Source organism: Helianthus annuus, chromosome 16, assembly GCF_002127325.2.
Source record: "Helianthus annuus cultivar XRQ/B chromosome 16, HanXRQr2.0-SUNRISE, whole genome shotgun sequence".
NCBI lineage: Eukaryota > Viridiplantae > Streptophyta > Magnoliopsida > Asterales > Asteraceae > Helianthus > Helianthus annuus.
The window spans coordinates 126,445,425-126,468,647 of record NC_035448.2 but is presented as its reverse complement, the minus strand read 5'-3'; the positions used below and the strand labels follow the sequence as shown (position 1 = coordinate 126,468,647).

The 23,223-nt window shown below is 38.9% G+C and overlaps 2 protein-coding genes and 2 long non-coding RNA genes across 6 annotated transcripts; 1 reads left to right on the top strand and 3 right to left on the bottom strand.

Annotated features, from left to right (window-relative positions):
• Window positions 1–5,642: 5,642 nt before the first annotated feature.
• LOC110933348 lies at window positions 5,643–6,961 on the bottom strand. Its single transcript, XM_035985499.1, has 3 exons — window positions 6,787–6,961; window positions 6,206–6,442; window positions 5,643–6,019 (listed from the first exon to the last, which is right to left on the bottom strand). Exons 1-3 carry the CDS (start codon window positions 6,959–6,961, stop codon window positions 5,643–5,645), a joined length of 789 nt encoding a protein of 262 aa, XP_035841392.1.
• A 3,572-nt stretch (window positions 6,962–10,533) lies between these two features.
• Window positions 10,534–11,983, top strand: LOC110936345. The gene is made up of 4 exons (XR_002589925.2): window positions 10,534–10,770; window positions 10,841–10,950; window positions 11,042–11,099; window positions 11,772–11,983. It is a non-coding gene; the product is annotated as an uncharacterized LOC110936345 (long non-coding RNA).
• A 2,600-nt stretch (window positions 11,984–14,583) lies between these two features.
• Window positions 14,584–17,097, bottom strand: LOC110936346 (TIP41-like protein). 2 transcript variants are annotated; one of them, XM_022178716.2, is made up of 9 exons: window positions 16,864–17,095; window positions 16,280–16,465; window positions 16,113–16,188; window positions 15,562–15,675; window positions 15,418–15,477; window positions 15,279–15,320; window positions 15,077–15,205; window positions 14,886–14,997; window positions 14,584–14,740 (listed from the first exon to the last, which is right to left on the bottom strand). In XM_022178716.2, exons 1-8 carry the CDS (start codon window positions 17,001–17,003, stop codon window positions 14,887–14,889), a joined length of 858 nt encoding a protein of 285 aa, XP_022034408.1. In that variant the 5' UTR covers window positions 17,004–17,095; the 3' UTR covers window positions 14,584–14,740; window position 14,886. The 2 variants fall into 2 exon arrangements, with proteins under 2 accessions (XP_022034408.1, XP_022034409.1); XM_022178717.2 differs by lacking the exon at window positions 15,279–15,320 and having other exon boundaries at window positions 14,584–14,997; window positions 16,864–17,097.
• A 2,007-nt stretch (window positions 17,098–19,104) lies between these two features.
• Window positions 19,105–20,330, bottom strand: LOC110934634. 2 transcript variants are annotated; one of them, XR_002588509.2, is made up of 4 exons: window positions 20,253–20,330; window positions 20,092–20,132; window positions 19,903–19,999; window positions 19,105–19,312 (listed from the first exon to the last, which is right to left on the bottom strand). It is a non-coding gene; the product is annotated as an uncharacterized LOC110934634 (long non-coding RNA). The 2 variants fall into 2 exon arrangements; XR_002588508.2 differs by lacking the exon at window positions 20,253–20,330 and having other exon boundaries at window positions 20,092–20,241.
• Between the last annotated feature and the right edge of the window lie 2,893 nt (window positions 20,331–23,223).

Here is a 23,223-nt window from a genome sequence, read left to right as displayed (position 1 = left end):
GTGTTTACTTCGTCAATTGTTTGGCTTGGGATTTCCACAAGGAAGTCGGCCAAAACTTGGGCTTTAATGGCTTTTCGTGGGACATAGGTGATGTTGTGCTCACCTAGTTCCACTGCCCATTTTGCTAGCCTTCCTGAGTTCTCAGATTTTTCGAGCACATTTTTGACAGGTTGGTCAGTGACCACTTGTATAGGATGTGCTTGGAAATACCTCCTAAGCCTTCTAGCTGTTTGAACTAGGGCTAAGGCAAGTTTTTCGAGGGGAGGATATTTAGCTTCAGCTAATTTTAAAGTTTTGCTGAAGAAATAAACGGGTACCTGAGCCGTGTTTCGTTCGATTGTGAGGACTACACTTATGGCTTCTTCAGCAACTGATAGATAAACTGATATTAATTCTCCCGTTTCTGGGGCTGCAATGTCTGGCAAGGAGGCCAGGTGTTGTTTCATCTGGTTGAATGCTTCCTCGGCCTCATTGGTCCATTTGAAATCCTTCTTATCAGAACAATTTTTAAGTGTTTTGTAGAAGGGTAGGGACCTTTCAGCCAGCTTGGAAGTGAAACGCTTCAGGGCAGTGAGTTTCCCGTTTAAGCTTTCAACCTCTTTTTTGGTTTTTGGTGGCTTGGCTTCAAGGACAACCTTTACTTTATTTGGGTTGGCTTTGATGCTTTGTTTTCCGACAATGTGACCCAGGAATTTTCCTTCTTCGAACCCAAACGAGCACTTTTCAGGGTTAAGTTTCATGTTAACCTTTCTGAGATTTTTGAAAGTTTCTTGGATGTCGTCAAGCATTTGATTCTCCGTCTTGCCTTTGATTACCAAGTCATCAACATAGGCTTCCATGTTTTTGCCAATTTGGCTTGCAAAAGCTTTGTCCACCAGACATTGGTAGGTTGCTCCGGCATTCTTTAGCCCAAAAGGCATCTTCTTGTAACAGAAGATTCCTTTATCAGTGTGGAATGCCGTCTTTTCTTCATCTTCTTCTTTCATGAGTATTTGGTGATACCCTTTGTAAGCATCAAGAAAGCATTTGAAAGGGTAACCGGTAAGCGAGTCAACCTTGAGGTCAATTTCTGGTAGTGGGTAGCAGTCCTTAGGACAAGCTTTGTTGAGATCCTTGAAGTCTATGCACATTCTCCAGGAGTTATCAGGTTTTTTTACCATGACCGGGTTTGCAACCCATGATTGGTACTTGACTTCTCGGAGAATGCCAGCTGAGACGAGCTTCTCAATCTCTTGACAAGCAGCCAGGCTTCTTTCTGGTGCTAAGCTTCTTTTCTTTTGTACAACAGGTTTGACATCAGGAGGTATCCTCAACTCATGTTCAGCAATGCTTCGAGGGATTCCTGTCATATCTTCCGGACACCAAGCGAAGACATCGCTATAATGTGTCAACAACTTTTCCAAATAGGAGAGAGTTTCTTGTGAAAGGTTTGGGTTGACCCTTATTCTTTGTTCAGGGTACTCAGGGTTTATGATAAGCCTTTTCTTGTCTTCTTCACTTCTGGGACTTTCACCTTCGATCATGTAGGCCTCTTGAGAGGGTTGAAGGGTTGCTACCCCCCTTTCGGTTGGGAATTTTGCCGTGCCATGCCCAACGGACACTGCCATAAAGAAGGCACATTGCCCTGGCCTTCCTATGATTACATCATAGTTCGAAGGTATGTTGAGGACTACGAAGGTAAGTGGCTGGATTCTTTTCTTCTGACCTTCACTGAAGCAAACATCTAGTGTCAGTTGCCCTAAAGGCTTGAGGGGTATATCGGCGATACCTTTTATGGAGGTTCCAAAAGGTTGAAGCCCTGAACGTTCTTCATTGCTTAAGCCGTTGAAAAATTTCTCGAACATGATCTCAGTGGCTGCCCCAGTGTCTATGTATGCCCTATGTGTTTCCAACGTTCCAATGGTAGCTTCTACGACGAGAGGGCTTGAAAGGGGCCCTTTTTCAGTTGGGGGAAAGCAAACACATTGAAGCTCTCAAGCTTCCAACCGCTGCCTCTTATGAGGAACCTTTTCATCAGAGTTTACCATATTGACTTCCTTTCCCTTGCCTTCAGCCATCTTGTCTCGAACCCCTTTTACTAAATGGGCGAGTTCACCTGACTTAACAGCCTCTTCAATTCTTTTCTTCAGTTGGAAGCAATCATTGGTGTGATGACCCTTTTCTTCATGAAATTCGCAGAACTGCGTGGAGTTCTCATTTTTTCTACTTTTAGGGAGAGGCCTGGGAGGTCTAAAGTTCTGTTTGACTTCTTCGGTTGCCAGGATTTCTTGAGGGGTCTTTGTGAGGGGTGTGAAACTCATGCCTTTTTCCCTGGTTGGAGGGTTCCGGCCTTCAGACCTTCGATGGTCTGAACCCTTTTGCCGTCTGTCATAGGAGTTGTAATTCCCTCTTTTTCTGACTGGGCTATTACTTCGCCAGCTAGACCCTCTTTTCCTCTGTTCCTTGATGTCAATTGCTTCCTCTCCCTGAATGTGGGCTTCTGCTCTTTCAAGGGCCTCCTCCAAGGTCTTAGGCAGGGACTTGTTGAAATCTCTTGTGAGGTATTTTGAGGTGATAGCGTTCATGAAACCGGCTACCCTCATTTTTTCATCTGCCCCTACGTAGGTAAGACCTTCCTTCTTGTATCGTTCAATAAACTCACGAAGACTTTCATTGTCTCGCTGTTTTATTTGAAAAATAACGGTTGCATCTTTGACATATCGTCTTTGCTGGGAGAAGTTGGCCAAAAAACCCTTGCTAAGGTCGTCAAAGCTTCAAATGCTTCGAGCAGGTAAATCGTTGAACTAGATCCTGGCAGATCCGATAAGGGTTTGCATGAACATTAAACAACATTCAGCGTTTGACCATTTTTCTATCCTTGCTGCACCGGTAAAGATCTGAAGATGATCTTCTGGGTCTTCAGACCCATCGTACGTTCTGATGTGGGATGGCATCTTGATCTTTGTTTGAAAATCATAATCGGCTATTTGCTGTGAGAAGCATGAAAGGTTACTCGGCTTGTAGGGTTTAGCCAAGTCTTCTTCGACCCTTGTACCCATATTATTATTGCCATTGTTGTTCCCTTGAGTGGCTAGCACTTGATTGATGAAGTGTTGCCATGGGAAACCGGCCATCATCTGGGTCATCATCTGGGACACAGGGTTGAAGCCTTGGAGGCCTCCGGACGTGATCGGACAGCTAACTCCAAGGGGGGTGCTCATTACCGCACTCTGTGCCAATGGAAGCACTCACAGGGCTTGTTCCCAAGAAGTGGAGGTTGAAGCTGGAAAGCTTGATACTGGGGAATGTAGGAGCTGATCCAAAGTCAGCTCATGGCCCAGAGGAGCACCACTTGTAACTGGTTGGGATGAAAAGAGGGGATATGCTGTAGGATTTGTCATGGTGGATAAATATGGAACGGGGTTTGAAGGGTTACTGGGGCCAGCCTCGTTCCTCGTTCCTGGTTGCAAAAGGTGGAATGGGAGGTCTGGGAGACAGTGTTGGTTCAGGTTCGTCGTAGTCTAGACGAATCCTCACTCCCTTGTCTTTTTCCTTGTTCACATACTGGTTGAGGAGGGTCCTCAACTCAATAAAATTATTAGCAACTCCCTCGGGGGTGAGTTCAATACGTGTGGGGGTATCTGTGATACCGACGTTAGGGGAAGGAACTCCAGATCTAGAAGGAGTTGGAGTGTTAAAGGTAAGAAACTCGGGTGTGCTCCCCGGAGTTGAAAAAGAAGTTGGGATAGCCACATGGGCTTGACTACTGCCCGGAGTTGAAGTGTTTGGTATCTGGTTCACTTCACCTGGGGGTCCACTTTCAGACATGACAACTTTGAGAGAGAAGAGCTACACTACTAGGTCTTTTTGAGGAGAAATAGCGGCGTAGCCCCACGGTGGGCGCCAACTTGTTGAGACAACAAAATATAGACCGAGGATAGTAGCAAGGGTGGTTAGGCAGAAGGGTTAAAGGGTTTAACCTTACCTAACGCAGGTCGTGGGGTCCCCCCACGTTTGCAAGACGTGGAAGGAGGTTCACTAGTTTATGTTTCTTGTTTGAAGATCCAATTCTTAAATATCATCCAGAAAAGGATTGAGGAACAGAAAGAATAAGAGTAATGTCAATGTGAATGAGGGACACTTTGAATGAAGTGAATGTACGATGTGAAGGACCAGAGTTTGAGAGAACAAATCTGATCCGAGATGTCTTTGTTAATGAATGAAGTGTCATTATATAAGCAAAGACATGTCCCAAAGGAGTATTCATTTGACTAGTGAACCAGCTTGCAGTGAGGGGCTTACCCTTTCGGGGGTTGAAGCCTTTTGACCCCCGGATAATAGCGTGTATTCTGTGGACCTGCATTGCTTTTACGGCTGTGGTTGGTGAGACTGTTTGGGGATGTGACTTGTTCACTATTCCCGTGTTACTTTACTCCATCTCCTCAGCTTTTTCAAGCGTTGAACCTTTTAACATTTTAGGTGTTTACATACTTGGTCATTTTATTTGGTCTCGGGTTACCCCCGTCATCAGATACATATGACACTTGACTTCTTTTCTTTTCCTTGGTCAAATATAGATAGGCTATTAATCTAAGCATTGCTTCAAAGCCAAAATTATTCATGGAGTTGGTACAAACAGAAATTAAGTTAAATGCATCAGGTGATAACATTGGACCAGCAAGATTTTGATAAGTTAATTGCAACGAAAGCTTCTTGAAGACCCACCCCATACGGTTCGCATAGAAACGAAGTTCTTTATTGGTTATATGTCAGTATTGGATCAGATCGAAGGAGTGCAAAAGGTTTACTACAACCTTTCCTCCTCTTTACGTTCGAAAACCGCCATACAGATTATACCTACCCGAATCAACCCAAATACTGAACCAAGTAAACCGAACCTAAGTTCCGGTTGCGGATTTGACGAGGAATGCCACCCGGGCCAGGTGGCCGGCGGCGAACTGTTGCGGTGGTCAACAATATCACTTATCGGACAATGGTACTTGGTCTAACAACTTCCTCTTATCGATTTTCTGATTCGAAACAGTAATCACACAAAGTAAACCGAACCTACTTAGTTTCTTGTCGGTTGCCTACTGTCGAGGAATCACCCAAACAAAATAATTTGAGTTTTTTTTTTTTATTGCTACAGTCGAGACAACCAATCACCATAAATGAAACCACCGATCAGATCGGAAACTCACTTTCGTCTTAGTTGGACACCGTAAATCATGAGCAAGAATACGATCCTTCTATCGAAACCGTATCGGACAACGAATCAAAACCCTCTCTGTTGTAGAAATTGCGTTTGTGTTTTAGTGTTACAGTTGGACAACAAAGCACAGATACATCTCTATTGATATGGTGATGGACCATCCTTAGAGGATGATCCGCCACGTAGGCGCCACGTCATATTCCTTTCAAAGATGGTCCATCCTTCAAAACTAGGGCATGATAGGATGGTCCTAGTCATAGTCCTCCACCACTTTTTATGTTTTTTTTTATTTTTTTAGTCTTCTATTTTTTTTTAACATTTAACAAATATACTAACAAAATATTTTCATTAATATTAAAACCACATTACATAAACATAAAAAAAAACATAAACTTAAAAAAATAACATACACTTAATAAAAAAACCAAAGACTTAATAAAAAAACATAGAGTTAAATAATTTGATGTTTTTCATGATGTCTGTGTTGTAGTTTTTTCAACATCGAACGTTTCGGCTCGGGTTCGTCCTCGACATTCATCGATATTATTTCCCATTCCTTGAGCCGATTTTTTTCATCAGAAAATCGGATTTTCTCATTCGACAATCGGACCTTCTCGCGTAACTTTTCTTCTGCTACACGACTTTTTTCTTCGACGGCCCGCTCCTTCGCTTTCGTCTTTTGGGCCGAGACGTCGTTGTACATTTTTAAGTGTTCCATAAACTCAACCATGTTCGGGTCCATCTTTTCCTTTTCTTTCCCCTTGGCCCGCTCCTTCTTTGATTTGTCTCGGCCCGGTGGACGCTCCGGTTCATGTACGGCGTACTCCTCTTCGTCAAAGTCGGCGTCATCATTTAAGTTTATGTTACACCTCGCGTCCGATCCACCGGCGCTAAAACTACCCGTTTCCGATGTTTTTTGGCGTTTCGCCATCGCCACCTCGTTGGGAATCGGCGCCCATTTTGGTTCGTCTTTTACAACCATTCACGCGCGAACATGAGGAAAATTGGTATTACCATTGTTTTGCTTATACTTGTCCAACGCTTTTTTGAACACATAGTCGTCGCTCCACCCGCTACGACGGTCACTTATATATAATTTATTATATTCCTCGCAAAACCTATTGATGGACGAGTTCATTTTCCGCCACTTTGAGGAGACCGAGTCGATATCTCGATACGGGCCTTGGTCCATAAGGACGAGGAACTTCGCCAATACCTTGGACCAAAACCCCTCACCCGATTGGTTATTACCTATAAAAAACAAACAAAATATATAAAGTGTTAACAAAATAATAAACAAAAAAAATTAAACTGTTAACAAAATAATAAACAAAAAAATTAAACTTTAAAACTAATAAACCAAAAAAGCAACTGTTAACAAAAAAAAAATTAACTTTAAAAAAAAAAAAACTGTTTAGGCTTGGCTAAGAAAAAAAATTTAATCTTTAAAAAAAAATTTAAACATTAAAAAAAATACGAACCTTTTGTCGGGTGGTCAGACGTGCTAATGAAAGCCTTGGCTAAGACTTCTTCTTCGATTGGTGTCCACTTAGTTGCCTACGCTTTGGACGGTTGATCACCCACCACTTGCTTGCCTTTGTTTCGTTTTTCTTTTCCTTTAGGCGGTTGGGTTTCGGGAACAACCTCCACATCGTCTTCGGGTTCGGATTGTTGAAATGGTTGCGTCGGGATCGGTTGAGGTTGAACGGGTGGTGTGGGGATCGGTTGAGGTTGAACGGGTGGGAAATTATAAGCACCCCGCATCATCATTTGTTGAAGGGCTTGATTTTGGGAGAATTGAGCGAATTGGTTTGGCGAGTGTTGGAATGAAGCAAACGCATTTGATGAATATTGCGAGAATTGGTTCGGTTCTAGCGTCAGATAATATCCCGGAACCGAGAAAACATTAGGTTGGGTCGGGTTGTTGGGATTGTTCGGGTTGTTCGGGTTGTTCGGATTGTTCGGATTGTTGAAGGGATCCATGAAAGAGTGAAAGGTTTATAAAAGTGGAAGAAGATTTATAAAAATTATGTGAGAGAGAGATGAAATTTTGGGGTTAATTTTGTGAATGAAAGTGAAAATGGAATGAAAATATATATATTTTATAAATATGACCGTTTGTTTGTTTGTAAAAAATGGAATTTTTTTTTTCTATAACGGTAACTTTCTGGAATTGGGCCCCACTTTTTGGAACGTCGCAAACGGCGAGAATCGAACGAGGACGACGGGACGTGGGGGGCGGCACGGTGTTCAGACCGTCGCCGGTCCAAGACGGATGGGGGACGGACCCCATACCATGTAGCCTTATTGATTTCAGAATTCCATGAAGTCAAATAGTTTGTTCTTTTCGGTTGGATACCGCAATCGCGACCCAAGAACACGATACAAATCTTCCTTGTTTCTGTTGCAAATCCACAATAACCCAAATTCAATTGTAAGTTGCAATTTAAAAGAAACAAATTTGTACTGATAAACCACTCCGTGAATCACGATTTGTAGGCAAATGAAGTCATCGAATTCGTTGAATAGAACCGAACAGAGATCGTCTTCAACGAAATGCAAACAGAGATAACACGAATCATGTTGCTAATAACCAAAACAGCCCATGATTCTTCCGTTGCTATTGCACCTCCAAATCGAATATCCGATTCCGTCGGACACCAAACAGTTTGATCAAACACACCAGATCAGATTATACCCCAGAACCGTCACCCCATCAAACAATAAACTGAAAACAGAGACCCGACTCTAATTGTTGATTGCATTTAACGCAAACAAAATCTTATCTGGATGTAATCAAAACAGCAAATCGAGATTGTATGTATAAATGTTTGATCTTTGTTTGAACTCACACGATTTGCAAAGCCGAATAGGGACAGTATAAAACTGAAACAACTTAGATTCTCTTGGAATCGTGAAACACTTTCAGATCAAACATTTGATGGTACACTCAAAGATTTGATCGGACAAACCAAGAGTCGTCAAGAACGAATTTGATTTTTGATGAGAAGACCAAATCCCGTACCCTTTCTGTTCGTAATATTCGACCAAAGAAAACCGTTTTTTCTTTTCCTTGTGAATTGTGATAGTGTGCGTCCCCCACCAATCCTATGGATTTCTTGTTTTGAAACAGAACACCCCAAAACCCACGGATCGATTTATCAGTGGCCCACTCATTATCAAAGGTTTCAATAAAACAAACATATATCATTTTAAGCCCAACTCATAAAATTGATAACATGTGTATTATCAGGCCCATCAAATATATATATATATATATATATATATATATATATATATATATATATATATATATATATATAGGGTTGTAAACGAACCAAACGTTCAGCGAACAGTTCGTGAACCGTTCGGCGGGAAATTCGTTTATGTTCGTTCGTTTAATAAATGAACGAACATGAACAAGAAATTTCGTTCGATTAGTTAAATGAACGAACATGCACAGAGGTCTCGTTCGTTCGATTGTGTTTGTGAACGTTCGGTAAGGTGTTCGTGAACGTGTTCGTGAACATTCGTTGATTTCTGTTCGTTTATGTTCGTATGTTTGTGTTTTAATTGAAAATCTTTGTACTTTCTTATATTTTATTTGTACTTTTTTATATTATTAAACTTTTATTTATTTTATTTCCCTAAAATTAAACTAGGAAACCCACTTTCACCTTGTTTATGTATCATTTTCCTTTCATTTCTCATTATTTACATCCACGAATACAATCGACCTCCGTTCCACAATAAGGGATTCAACTTCGAGTGCTACTCTCTGGGCCATCTATCTTTATCCTTTGTCGCTTTTGCCAAATTTATTTGTGTTCGTTTGTGTTCGTGAACCGTTCGCGAACACGCTCATTTCCTTAATGAACGAACACGAACATAAAATCTCGTTCGGTAAGTGTTCATGAACCGTTCGTGAACACATTTATTTCCTTAACGAACGAACACGAACAAGGCCTTGTTCGTGTTTGTTCGGTTCGTTTACAGCCCTATATATATATAGGGTAGGGATATGGTAAAAAGTGTCTAAAATGTAAGAAGGGTAAGAAGTGTTTTAAACCATTGGATATTTGATCTAATGGTTGAGATCAATAGGGTATAAAAATGTAAATTGTGTTTTAATTAGAGGGACCTTATGTAAAATTGAAGGGCAATAGTGTCTTTTTCAATGTTTGAAATATGGTAACCATATCATACACGACCAAAAACTCCTACATTCACTCCTTTTTCCTTAAATATAGGAATTAATGATTCATCTTAATTGTAGGAGGTCTTTGGTTACATATTCGTCATACATTATCATAAAGAGAACTGTAATCAGATTCATGGCGTGGTGTTTAAAACAACTAGATAAAATTGACTATGATTCAAGTCATGGTGTTTTATCTGGAGACATTGTTCATGACGTGGTGTTTTAAACATCTATGATTCAAGTCATGGTGTTTTATCTGGAGACATTGTTCATGGCGTGTTGTTTTAAACATCTATGATTCAAGTCATGGTGTTTTATCTGGAGATATTGTTCATGACGTGGTGTTTTAAACATCTATGATTCAAGTCATGGTGTTTTATCTGGAGACATTGTTCATGGCGTGGTGTTTTATCAATACAAAACATTCCCAGATTTTAAAACACCATGACTATAATTCAAGTCATGGTGTTTTATCTGGAGACAGTGTTCATGGCATGGTGTTTTAAACATCTATGATTCAAGTCATAGATAAAACACCACGCCATGAACAATGTCTCTAGATAAAACACCATGACTTGAATCATAGTCAATGTCTCCAGTTTTTTAAAACACCACGCCATGAACAATGTATGATTAAAAGATGTTGCGATTAAAAGATGATGAAGAATATAAAACAATCAGATGTATAATGTTTCCTAAAATTTCTCCTAATTCAAAATTCGATTCAAACCTTAAAAAACTCATCGGCAGTTTTTTTTTTAGCAGTTATTCTTGGAAATCAATTAAATGATAAAAATGTCAAATTACTAATATACCCTTTTGAATTAATTAGGATAAAGGACACTTGTCATTCCCAAATTATTTCTCACACTCCTCACAAAAGTCCCACTTTTTACAGGATCCTCTACCTATATATATATATATATGTTATATTTAATTGAAATAGAAACCGATAAAACACTAAACCTTATTAAATTAAAACGAGCATGCACTCCCGCATCTCCTAATTAGTCTAATATTTAATAAGATTAACTTGGTCGACAAGTTAATCCAATATCACCAAAATCCGTTGATAACACTAAAATTACCAACATTAAGTGGTAAAAGGGATCAAACCTCATGAACCAAAATGGTAGTTTACTAACCTAAAACCCTGTTATTCGCCGACCGTGTTTCCAAGATCGGGAGAAGAAACCTAATTTCTCTGTTTCAACATTTCTTTATAAAAATGGCATGGCGTGGTTCACTCTCCCGGACCTTCATCTCCACCACAAGACCATCATCCTTCCGCCCTACAACCACCCTCCCCCGCCACCGTCTAGTCGTCTACCGCCTCTTTCTCCTCCCAGACTCCCTCTCGCCGTGTCTTCAACCCTAGGTAATTTCCCAACTAACCTTCTTCGTTTAGTATTTAACTTAAGTTCAATGTTTTGTTTTATATGTTATAGGACTCTGGGAGAATTGGGTTGTGCCCAATCTTTGTTGCCGATGTTCACCGGAGCTCGTTTGATGTCACATATTGCTGTTAACATGCACGCATTTTGCAAGTTGTCTCATGGTAGTTTCAGATGTTAAGATTTTATATGTTGTTATTTAGTTTTTTTGTTTATAATAAGGAATTGGGTTGGGGTTTGTTTTGTGTATTGCAGGGTGGAATGGTGAAGATGGGTGATGTTAAGAAGTTTGAAGGATATGTGATGAGATAAGGTTAGTTTTGTTTTGTCGTTGTGATTGTTCGATTTTGATTTGGTTTTTTGGTTTTGAAAATATGCAATCTTGAAATGTTGATCATGATAGTTGACATTGATAACAATTATCAACGGTATTCGATCTATGGTTCTATAATGCTATGATCTTCTTAACATCTGCGAGTAAAAATGCGATTGATGTTTAGAAAGATTTTATATTAACAGTATACCAGATACATGATGTGCTGTAGAAATGAGATCTTTTCGTGGATATTGTGGGTTTTAAGATGTCGATTTTCGAGTTTCGACCAAACAAAATGAGGTTACTTGTGGAGTTCACATTAATAAGCATGTTAAGAGAAAAGAAACCGCTTACAAAGGTGCAGGATTTTCTTTATACAGCAGTTAAAGCTCCAAGTTAGAGATGAATTAGTTTGTAGGATTTACCGGCATTAATTTATGTTAGCCACGCCTTTTAGAATAGTGAAATGTGAGACTGAACACGCTTATTGAGTTTTACAGTCTCGTTTGAGGGTTTTCCTAATCGTTGATACTCTCTTTGATTCTTTAATCTGTTTGGTGTTCGAAGTGACTTAATTCCGCTACTCAAACACACACCAATTGGCTTGTTAGCAAAATTGGATATGTTCTCTAAGTTTAGAGTTGGTTCTGAACTTTTTATGTGATGCAGGCCCTTGATGACTGATTTGACTCTTCAAGGCTTGCAAAGACTGTTTTGAGCAAGCTTTAGCGAGGTTTTATTTATGTTGTGTTTAGCAAGTGGAAAAGTTAATAATGGCTGGTTTTAGTTTTTTTTTTTTTTTTTTTTCAGTTTTTAACTATTTATTTATATATTTCTGATTCCTGTAATAATATTATAATAGAAATATCAACTTACAACTAGATCTTTAATCAACTTACAACTAGATCTTTACTGTTTGTAATAACAAGACTTGGGTTCTGTTTGTTTTTTTTGGCCAGAAGTACTTCTGGCCACTTATGTCTGTGCGATGCAGACGCGCGCAGACGTTTGATGTCTGTAGCTTGTTTGTTTTCTCGCAGACCTTTCATTAAAAAAGGTATGCGAGACCTCTTCTTGGAGCAGACATGGACCCAAGTCTTCTCCTCGCAGACGTTTACCTCTTCTTGCCACCACCTGCACCTCCGACACCACTGCTCCGCCACCACCTCCACTCCGCCACCACCTCCACCTCCGACACCCCTGCTCCGACACCATCATCACCACCTCCACCTCCGACACCCCTGCTCCGCCACCACCTCCACCTCCGAAACCCCCACCTCCGTCGACACCCATCGACCTCCACCTCCGAAACCCTAAATCGATGGCAAACAAAACACCCCAAATCGATCTGAAACAAAATCCCCAAATCGTCATCGATCTGTTACATCATCATCGATCTGTTACATCATCCTCATCATCATCGATCTGCATCATCATCATCATCGATCTGTGGTGTAGTGGTGACGGTGGTGGCTGTGGTGTAGTGGTGACGGTGGTGGCGTTGGTGAAGTGGTGGCGGTGGTGAAGTGGTGGTCGCTGGAGAAGTGGAGGTGTGAAGGTGGAGGTGGTGACGATGGTGGTGATGATGGCGGTGGTGAAGTGGTGGCGGTGGTGGTGGTGGTGATGATGGCGGTGGTGCAGATTGTAGAGAGAGAGTAGAGAGAGAGAGTAGAGAGAGATATTGTGTGTTGTGTGTGTGTTTTAAACCTAGAAGAAGTTTTATATAAAAAAAAAACAAACCATCTCCTCCTTGCAGACTGCAGACGTTTGGTCCACCTCTTCTCCTGCAGATGCTTGCAGATGTGGTCCGCAGACTGCAGACCTTTTTCTACAGAAAAAACAAACAGCACCTTGGTATCTAATAAAGTTGTAACAAATTTGATTTTGTCATCATTGTTGAACATATTCCAAACTTACAACATGGCGAACTCCAGTCGACTTTATATTTTTTTATTAAAAATCTAACACGAATTCTCTACAATACCACTCATGAAACCATGACACGACTAAATAAAACTCGTATCTTTAGTACTAGTAGCACGAACCATAGGGGACTACAGTCGACTTCATAAAATTTTTAGAAAACACCACAATACTATATTTTTAAAATTTGCAGCACACACCTTAACACTTTTAAGAACCGACACGAATTCTCCCCAGAACCCAGCGTGAAAGATGATGGTTGCGGTCGTGACGATGCTAGTTGGTGATTGCGACGACTGCAGCTGGTAAACAAAGGTCTTGGGTGATTTCTCACCAACCCGTTTTGGTTCATTCAAATAGAGCCCGGGGGTGCCTTTAAACCCCAAGAGTAGACCATGTTTATTTAGCATATACATTTTTGGCAGATTTGTGTCATCACTTTAATCAGAAATTTTGGCAGACTCCCCTTGAGCCCATACCAGCTTTTTGACGACTATAGAATTTAGGGGTATGGTGCGGTGAGGCAATCATAGTCGGTAAAGGGGTTTGCCGAATAGGTAAACCATTGCCTACACCCATTTTGCCGAAGAAGATGATGCCGTGCAGTGAGGGTATACCGAATCAAGGAGAGGGAGGGAAGGGGAGAGAGAGGGGGTGTGTGGTGGGGTCCATGCCATCTCAACCAATCACACATTTTTTCTTTAAAAAAAAAAACTTTACCACTTCACCAAGTGTCTAACCATTGCCAACACTTTTCAGCAAAGTTTAAACACTTTTCACTGATTGACATGACGCACTCTGATTGGTTGATTTTTTCGTTTGTCACTCTCAAGTGTTTAATCACTCCTTACACCCTTATGCCAGTGGCAGACGCATGTGCTTAGTCTACCTAATTTCAAGGAGCCATTTGTGATATGCTTCGAGAGTGGTTCTCAGTCAAAACAAGCACCGAATAGCTTTTAGCAACCTACTAGAAGAAATTGTTGGCGACATTCAAAATGGAAAGGGTACCAGTTGGGCTAGCCTCTAACGATCACCAGACGCAAAAGTTACTTGAGCAAGCTTCTACGGCTGTTTCACACAGTTTTGTATCAGAAAGGCAGTGGCAGATACTTGACGTAGAAACACCATAAGACATTCCTAGCGCACTCAATAGACTTATTTAAGATATTTTCAAGCATTGGATGTCATTCATTCTAAGGGAAAGTGAGCCTACATATAGTTGCTAGAATCCAACCTGGAAAACCGAATGAAGACCCAACCAACCAAACACGAAAAGGTCCTTACAATGGGTGATAAGATGCATTTAATGATTGTCAAACAATTAATTAAAGTTCATGACTTGAATTGAGAATTTAGCATAGTTGTTCTCTAGTTGAAAACCATTTCTGATTTTCTGTTGACTTAAGTATAACTGAATTCAACTTAAACCAAACTGAATTCAAGTTTTAAAATCAAACTCGGGTTTCATTTTCGGCTCCGTGTAGAGCCAAACAGTTTCAAATTTTGATTTTTCTTTCAAGCTTCAAATTTGGTGATTTTTGTAGTCTGACCAAACTAAGAACAATAACATAAATAATATATATTAATAATCAACTAACTTCATATATGAAGGACCATGCAAACAACACATATGATTTTTTTAGTCTGCCTCGTCTTTGCCTTCTCATCTTGTTGTGTTCAATATGCAATCCATACATTAGATAAAAAGGCAACTGAAAATATATCATCAACATAATTATAAACATTTTGAAACAGCAGCTATTGAAAAGCAATAATCGGAGAAGAGACATGCCTCTTTTAAAAGTCATTTTAGTTACAGAATCTTCTGAAACCTGATATTACTGAGTTAAAGTGTACCTTAAAGACTATCAGGGACTTTCAGCTTCTGGGTCTTATGCAAGACGACGGGAAGCCTTTGGCTGATGACGTTTGGATCATTATATGAGGCAGAATCAGAAGGATATCCTTTCTGCACAGTTTATTTATAAACTTAACAATGCTCGTTTGATATACACACACACATATATATACAGAGAGAGAGTGCTTACGGAAGCCAGCGCCTTGAATGTAGCTTCTCTCCAGGAGACATCTCTAAGGATAACAGGCTTTGTATTCTCACTGAAATTGCAAACTACACGAGTGTCCCTTAATCTCATAAGAACGCCATCAACTCTTAGCTGCAAAAAAGATGCAAAGTAAATAGCCAAAAACAAAAATAAACTATTTTGTTCATTATCTAAAAAAACCCACCCAGAAGCGTAAGAGAAGAAACCAATAGCTAGGCATCACTCTCTACAAGCCACAAAAAAAAAAAAAAAAAAAAAAATCCAGTTAAGATGCAGAAAGGTTAAAGATTAACTAAAAACTATATTGTTAGTTTGAAATTTACCACTTTCACAGTTAAAAGTGAAACACCGTTATCAGCCAACTCATCTTCATACAGAACCACCTATTAGCATAAAGTTCGGTTATCAAGAGTGAGAAAGATGCCAGAAGATACAATATTTATCACTTAGTTATAAGTATAACCAACCTCATCATAGAAGAGAATAGGCTCTTTTGATGTCAATGCAGCCACATTAATTTGTTCTTCACAATCCTCCCATTTATAACGATTGTTTCCCTCAGAGTCTACTCCTCCGCTAGTCTGATCATTAATAGCATAAAAAATCATCAAGTGATACAGATAGAGATGAAGAAAAGAGTAAAATGCCATTTTCGTCCCTGAAGTTTGGCCAGTTTTGCAACTTTCGTTCAAAGGTTTTTTTTCCGCATCTGGATCCAAAAGGTTTGAAATCTTGCCATTTTCATCCGGCTCATTAACTCCATCCATTTTGCTCCGTTAAGTTGGGGGTATATCCAGTTAGGAGAGAAGCTACCTTCAAGGCGCTGATAGAAATACCCCTGACTTAACAGAGAAAAATGAACGGAGTAAACGAGCCGGATGAAAATGGCAAGATTTCAAACCTTTTAGATCCAGACGCGGAAAAACAAATTACAAACCCTTGGATGAAAGTCGCAAAACTGGATAACCTTAGGGACGAAAATGGCATTTTACTCTGGAGAAAATAACTTTAAATTTACCTCAACAGTTTCACTGCCAGAATAAGGCGTGGTGAAAGTGTAATCATAGTCTAGAATAATTTGCTCAAAGGGTTTGCTGCAAAACATATTAAAAATTCAAAATGAGATAGAAACTCATATAATAGATTAAATAATTCAGCTTCTTAATGTGATAGGTTATAGGTAACCTTCTAAATTTCCACTGGGCGGCTGCGGGAACTTCAACTGGCGGCAGGGGTTCGTTTTTCCAGCCAACTAAAGCATCAAAAGCATTAAAGTGAATTTTGGTTCCGCTGCTTATATGCTTAAGAACCAAGGTACTGTCACCGAATATCATTTCTGGCAAGTGAGACGTCTCAAGCTTTTCTTCCCATCTGCAAACCACATTAAGAAAAGATATCATACGGTAGATAAAAATACCAAATCACTCAATTTTGCCCCTTTTCTGAAGTATATGCAGATGAAAGTATTCGGCTTAACCAACAAATTTAAAAGAATTAGACTCATTTTTACTCTAAGCCTTCACACTTGTTTATTGCTATTTGTAACCAGGATCATACATTTCGATTTCTTGATTCACAAACATGTTCTTTATGACATCAAGGCATGATCATAAGTTAATAAATCCCATAATTAAACAACAAATATGTTCAACAAACAACCCCTAATAACTGACGTATTAAACCAACATAACAATTCCAAATCAAATGAAAGTGCTTTAAAGATAACATCAAACTCAACAGTGATGGATGAAATTAGGAGAAAAAAGTACGATTGGAGGTTGAGAGAAGTGAGACAAGAACGGTTGGTTGACTCGATCTCCCAGCCATGAATGCGGAGACCTCTTCGGCCGTCGGGCAGAAGCTCAGCTCCGGCGGCTTTTACTTCTTTCTCGTCGGCTTCCCACTGCATCTTTGTAAACCCTTCCTCGGCAACAATTGAATCTAGGTTTCAGTGGTTTGTTTTCTGGGTTTAGATGGTACAACAGAGAGGGGTTGTTGGAAGGTTGGGTGTGTGGTTATTTTTTATTTATTTATTTTTTATTTTATTTTTTTTGATAAAATTATTATTATTATTTTCTTTGATAAAACAAGTATGCGAAATAGAATAGATGCGTGATTGGAATACACGAGATAATAGAATTGACAAACGAATAAAATGAATCATTACCTTGTGTTGTTTGGTAGGCATGAAAAGACGAAGGATTAAAATCCGCGATGGATGGTGGGGTGGTTGTGGTGGTGGTGTGTCGATGGTGGTGTGGGCAGCGGTGGCAATTGGTGGTGGCGGGTGGTAGCTGTTGTCGGCGGTGGTGGTCAGCGGTGGTTGGTGGCAAAGGATGACAACGATGGTGGGTGGCGGTGGCAGCGGCAGGAGGTGGTCAGCGTTGGCGTCGGGTGTCGGCAACAGTGGAGGCGCCGCTTGTGGGTGGCGGCGACGGTGGGTAGCGGTGGTCGGTGGTCAGTGGCAGAGGATGACGGTGGTGGTGGCGGGTGGCGGTGACGCGGGGTGGCGGTTGTCAAAGGCGAGTTTTGGCGGCGGCGGTGGGTAGCGGTGGTCGGCGACAGGTGTTGGTGGCGACGGTAGTGGCGGGTGGTGATGGTGGTTGGCAGTGTTGATGATGGACGGTGTGAGAGAATAGAATGGAAAAAAAAACACAGAGGTTGTGGATGGAATGAATTTGAGGGAATGAAATGTCTTATGTAAGTGTAATTCCATTAGGCTATAGGGTGTGGTCATGACCCTCATGACCACCATGATCCTCCACATAGGCACCATGTCATCCATCTTTAATTCACCATTTAAAACCACTATCCCCTTTATTTTTTTAATTTATTTTTGTCTTAAAATTTTCAAATGGGAGGGTCGTGGCATTCGTGGTTTAATCCATGGGAACCACCATCAATCAAGGAGGGAGGGTGGTATACCATTTAATTAATGGTCCTATGTGGAAATAATGTTCCAATCCATGACCCTCACACCCCATAGCCTTACCTTGACAAATCAAACATATGTTTTTTTTCATTCCTTTGAAATAGTCCATTTCATTCCGTCTCCCACTCCTGCATACCAAACACTACATAAATGTTCTAAATTCTATTTACATTTTCTAAATCCATTGTTTACAATTTAGTGGAAGAAATAGAGAAACTAACTAAAACACAAACTTTGTTTACAATTTAGTGGAAATATAGAGAAACTAACTTAAACAAAGGTTTTTGTGAATAAGCAATAACCAACTATATTTTGAGTGTTACTATACATCTCTATAATGTGAGTATATAAAATGAGAAACAATAATAAAATAAGTGTTTGTAAGTAAGATAAAGATACAGAATGAGATATGTGAGAGCATTTGCAATCGATTCTCTATATTTATGTTAGCGCATTCTCTATATTTTTAGAGTAGTTGTGAGTGAAGGAGAGAAATGTTATTGTTTATCAGTAAATTTGGAGGGTTATTGTTCACCCTCTATAATATTTTATTAATTTTTAAAAATGATTATGAGTAGATGAGAGAGAAAATGTAATGATAAGAGTATAAAAAGTATTATTTAATTGAAAAAGAAATAGAAAATATAGCTTTTTAGTGTAATCATAGAGATGGAACAGGTAACTGATTATGAAAGCTCTCAAGTTTTTGAAAATAAACAGATTTTGGAGAAAAGTGTGTTTCTTAATTAAACTGGGTTTATTTAAACGGCACGTTGCGCCTGGTTCACTCGGGTTTATTTGTGATATTACTCTTAAGCTAGCTACCGTTGCTACTTTTTTCGTTAATTGAAATACTCGAAGCGCTGGATTTCCCACGCTACGCTTTCCACCTCAACGCGCGGGGATTATTTGCGTTACGCTTTCCAACTCGAGCGATATATGTGCCCGGGTTAAACCAAGACGAAACAACCATTGGTATTTAACCAAACATACTCAAATAGTCAAATAGATCGAAGACATCGGAAAAATAATATAACAAGATAGAAGAGTTGTTGAGGTCTGTAAAACCAATATCAAATGGACAGAAAAATTGAACAATTTATTTCGATTACCAATACCATAGTACCATCAAAACATCTCCACAACAGGTTACAAGTATTGGTCTAATCTAAAAGGAATACCAAAAGAATAAAAGAGCGTCTGCCTTGTTTCTTATTCTCTTACTCTGGCGTATGAGCTATGTATTCCAAACCATTCTTTTATAGCTTTCTGCCTCTGAAGCACACCTACACTTGACACAACAAAACTATGCAACTCAGTCCCCATCACATCATCAACACTCAAATATTTCTTAAAAATCCCTTGGAACGTCACGCTAGAAGTTTCCAAAAAGATTGAGCCAAACACATGAATCCTCGAAAATGGTTAAACAATCATTTGAGGGTTTGTCTAACGACTGTTTGAGATTCGGACCAGCGTCATAGCCATACCTTTGATCAACGACTGTTATAACTTGACTTTTTCATAGTCAAAGTTATTATGCCCAACTCTATTGAGAAATAAGTCATAGCCATACCTTTGATCAACGACAGTTATAGTTTGACCTTTTCATTGTCAAAGTCATTATGCTTAGTTCTATTGAGAAAGAAAATTAACTATCATAGTATGATGACTGCTGGAGTACCGGGTATTAAAAATCACAAATTGACTTAATTTGCTAAGCAAGTTAGCCTACCCAATGGTGAAAGTTGTTCTCTTGAACAATCAATGAAATCGAAGCTATTCATCAGACGAATTTAAGTATTGTTGTATTCCAAATAAATAAACTTCAAATCATCAATTGCAAGTAAAGTAGAAATTAGAATGGAAAACATACCTGTGTTGGTGAGAAATAAGAGCATCCATGGTAGGAGAGTTCGTGAGGTGATCGTGATGCAGATTCACGAATAGAAGATGAGATAAAGTTTTGACTACTACGATCAAAAAAAAAATTTCAAAATGATGACCTTAATTTTTTAGGTTGTCTAATCTGAAAAGGAGAGCATTCAAATAACTTCACACTTACCATTGATGAAGATCTTGGTTTTTTTTTCTTGGGGGGGGGGACTGAAAATCGTCAAATGGAAAAGAGAAAGATTATATAAACTGAAATCATATAAACAGCTTGCAACCATCAATTCATAAAAAAGTTTCAATAGGAAGAGTAATAGTCGGGTGTTCCGTTACCACTGGGGTCATCGTCAAACCGGAGGCGACCTTAGGCAACCATCGTCTTCAGGTGAATTCTTAAATACATAAAAAGTTAAACTTTATTTTAAAAAAATGGAGACCAAATATAAAAAGAAAATATAATATAATTACCAAATTCCAATTAAATACCCTCATGACAGAAATAAACTACAAAATCAATTAGGTATAACAAAAGCAGTGCATCAAATGTAATTGATCCAGTTGTATCTCTAATCTTAGGTTTCATTGCTTGATACTATAATGGTCATATTGATTCTGTTTCATTACTTAAATAAACCTATAATCAAAATATTTAATTGTAATGGTCAACATATAATCAAAAGATTTAATTGTAACGGTCAACATATAATCAAAAGATTTAATTGTAACGGTCTTTATTGGAATAAATGTAAAGTTTTTAGTGACGCATGATTCGTTTATATTGGTATGCATCTACTTACAAGTCCATTACAAAATTTTTCTATTTGATCTAATAGTATCAAACTGCAAGCGGATAACTCAAGTATACCCAAATTAACATGTTTGTAGATGATGTTTGTTTTTGTTACATTCTATTTGCTAGGACAAAATTGATTTTTAATTCACGTGCAAAAAAATTGGAGAGTATAACTATACTTTTAGTTCTGATTTTAATAAAGGTTTTGTTGCTAGTAATTAGCAAATACTGCTAGAACAGGTACGAACATCTGTACAAATATAACGTACTAACCTGAATATCATCAAATTCATAACGCTTTAACCCTTCAGTAAGGGTAAGAGAGCCTGATGAAAGACAACATGAAACTTTTCAGAGGCACCAACATACTCAGAGTTAAAACCGCGGCCGTAACCAAAATTACAATAAAAATGTATGAAAACTACAGAAATACAAACAAAAGCATTTAGATTTACGACGGATCAACTTACCGGAGCTTGACTGGAACTTCGCCGGGACCCTAGATGAACTCATTGGCTGCAAACGCCATCATCTGCCCCATCGTTCTTCAGGCCACATGACAACCGCCTCGATCTCTTATCCCCCTTTGATTTAGGGTTTTTGGTGTTCAACAACACAATTGCGGTTTCGATCTCCATCAGCCATCGCCATTGCCGGAATCCTTCTCCGATCCCTCTCTTCCATCTCTTCTCCGATCTCTCTCTCCCCTCCGGACGTCGTGTGTCTTCCTTTTCTTCTCCGATCTCTCTCTTTCCTCCGGCTCCCTCTCCATTTTTGTTGATTCTGAAAAGTGTGAGCAGGTTTCAAGAATCTAGAGGTGGAATAGTGATTTGGTGTATAGGTTTACAAATATGTGAGACACGTGGGATGGAAAAGATACGTGGCCAGTTGTACCTGCAGCCCAATAAACAGGTGCCACCAACTATATGACACTATTCATTCAGTTCTCCTATTAATATATGTTAATTGTGCAGATAAATACTGATAAAACAAATACTGTTACATTGAGAAACCACTGCTAGAGCTATACTCTGTTGGCTTGATTCCAAACATCTATTTCGCCATATAGATGTTTAGTCTTCTTCATCAGACCTTTGGCTTCAACAGACTTTAGCCTTCAACAGATGTTGTTTCTTCTTGAACAACGGTTCCAAGGCTTGATTAGATGGTTGCTTTATCTTCAACATATGTTCTGATTAGATGTTCAAGATTCACTATCTTTGGGGAGAGACTAATTCAATCATTTGTTTATTTCTTGATCAGATGATCATGTTTTGGCTTTTAAATATCATCTATTCTTTTATAGGTCCAACAATCTCCCCCTAGAATAAATGATACCAAAACGATGTTTATTAGATCAATTTTTATTCCCCTTCAATTTTTATACTAAACCAATTAGTTTCAAGTTCCCTTAAAATGTATTTTAGCTATATATTATTCTTCACACTTAACCAAACGAACATACAAATGTACCCACTTTAATCCTACTCATACTAGAGTTAATAGTTATTGGTATGGAGAGGGTGAGATAGGGACAAGCCTTCCGTCTAACCTAGGGGATAGAGAGGCTGCACCGCTAAGACCCCCAACTCCAAAAACCTCGTTTTCATACAGTATAGTAATCAAGATACATAAAACAAAGCTAAAAAATCCGAGCAAACAACCATACAATGTACTAAGTGCTAATAAGAATAGTTGTAAATGACCGCTAACATATGGAAGGGCTAACCCTATGAAAAGTATCTCTACACTCCCTTAGAACAAGTATGTACACCAAGACAACACCAAGGCAAGGCTGCAGCTAAATCAATCAGCAACAGTGATAGGTACACTATCATTTAAAATTACAATTTTCCCTTTTCCTGAAGTATGTGAAGATGAAAGCATTCAGCTTTCAAAGTACTCGCAAATTATCAAAGTGTAATCACCATAATCATCATAATCACCATCCTCCTTAACCAACAAGGCAACAAATGTAAATTTGCACATGATTAAAAAGAATAGACTCATTTTCACTAGAAGTCATCACATTTGTTTACTGCAAACTTACGATTTGTAACCAAGTTCATACCTTCCGATTTCTTGATTCAAAAACATTTTGTTTACAACCAATTGGTATAATCATAAGCCATAAAAACATCAATACACAATCACACACCAATTCCTACAAATCCCATAAGTAATCAACAAATATGTTCAACAAAGCACCTTTAAAACAAACAACGCCTAAGAACTTACATATTAAACAAGCATAACAATTCCAAATCAAATCAAAGTGCATATATGATATATAATATTTACGGAAATAATTAAATTAAATTAAATATAATAATGTAAGAATACCTAAATCACTTTTAGCCAAAATTAAATTATATGCTTTACAGCTATTTGCATTTTTCTTCTCCATTCTCACCACTGTTAACCTCCACCATTACCTAACACCGTCCTAACCACCATTGCATTGATCATCTCTGTAAGGTCATAATTAATAGGCTTTTGTATCGAATCAAT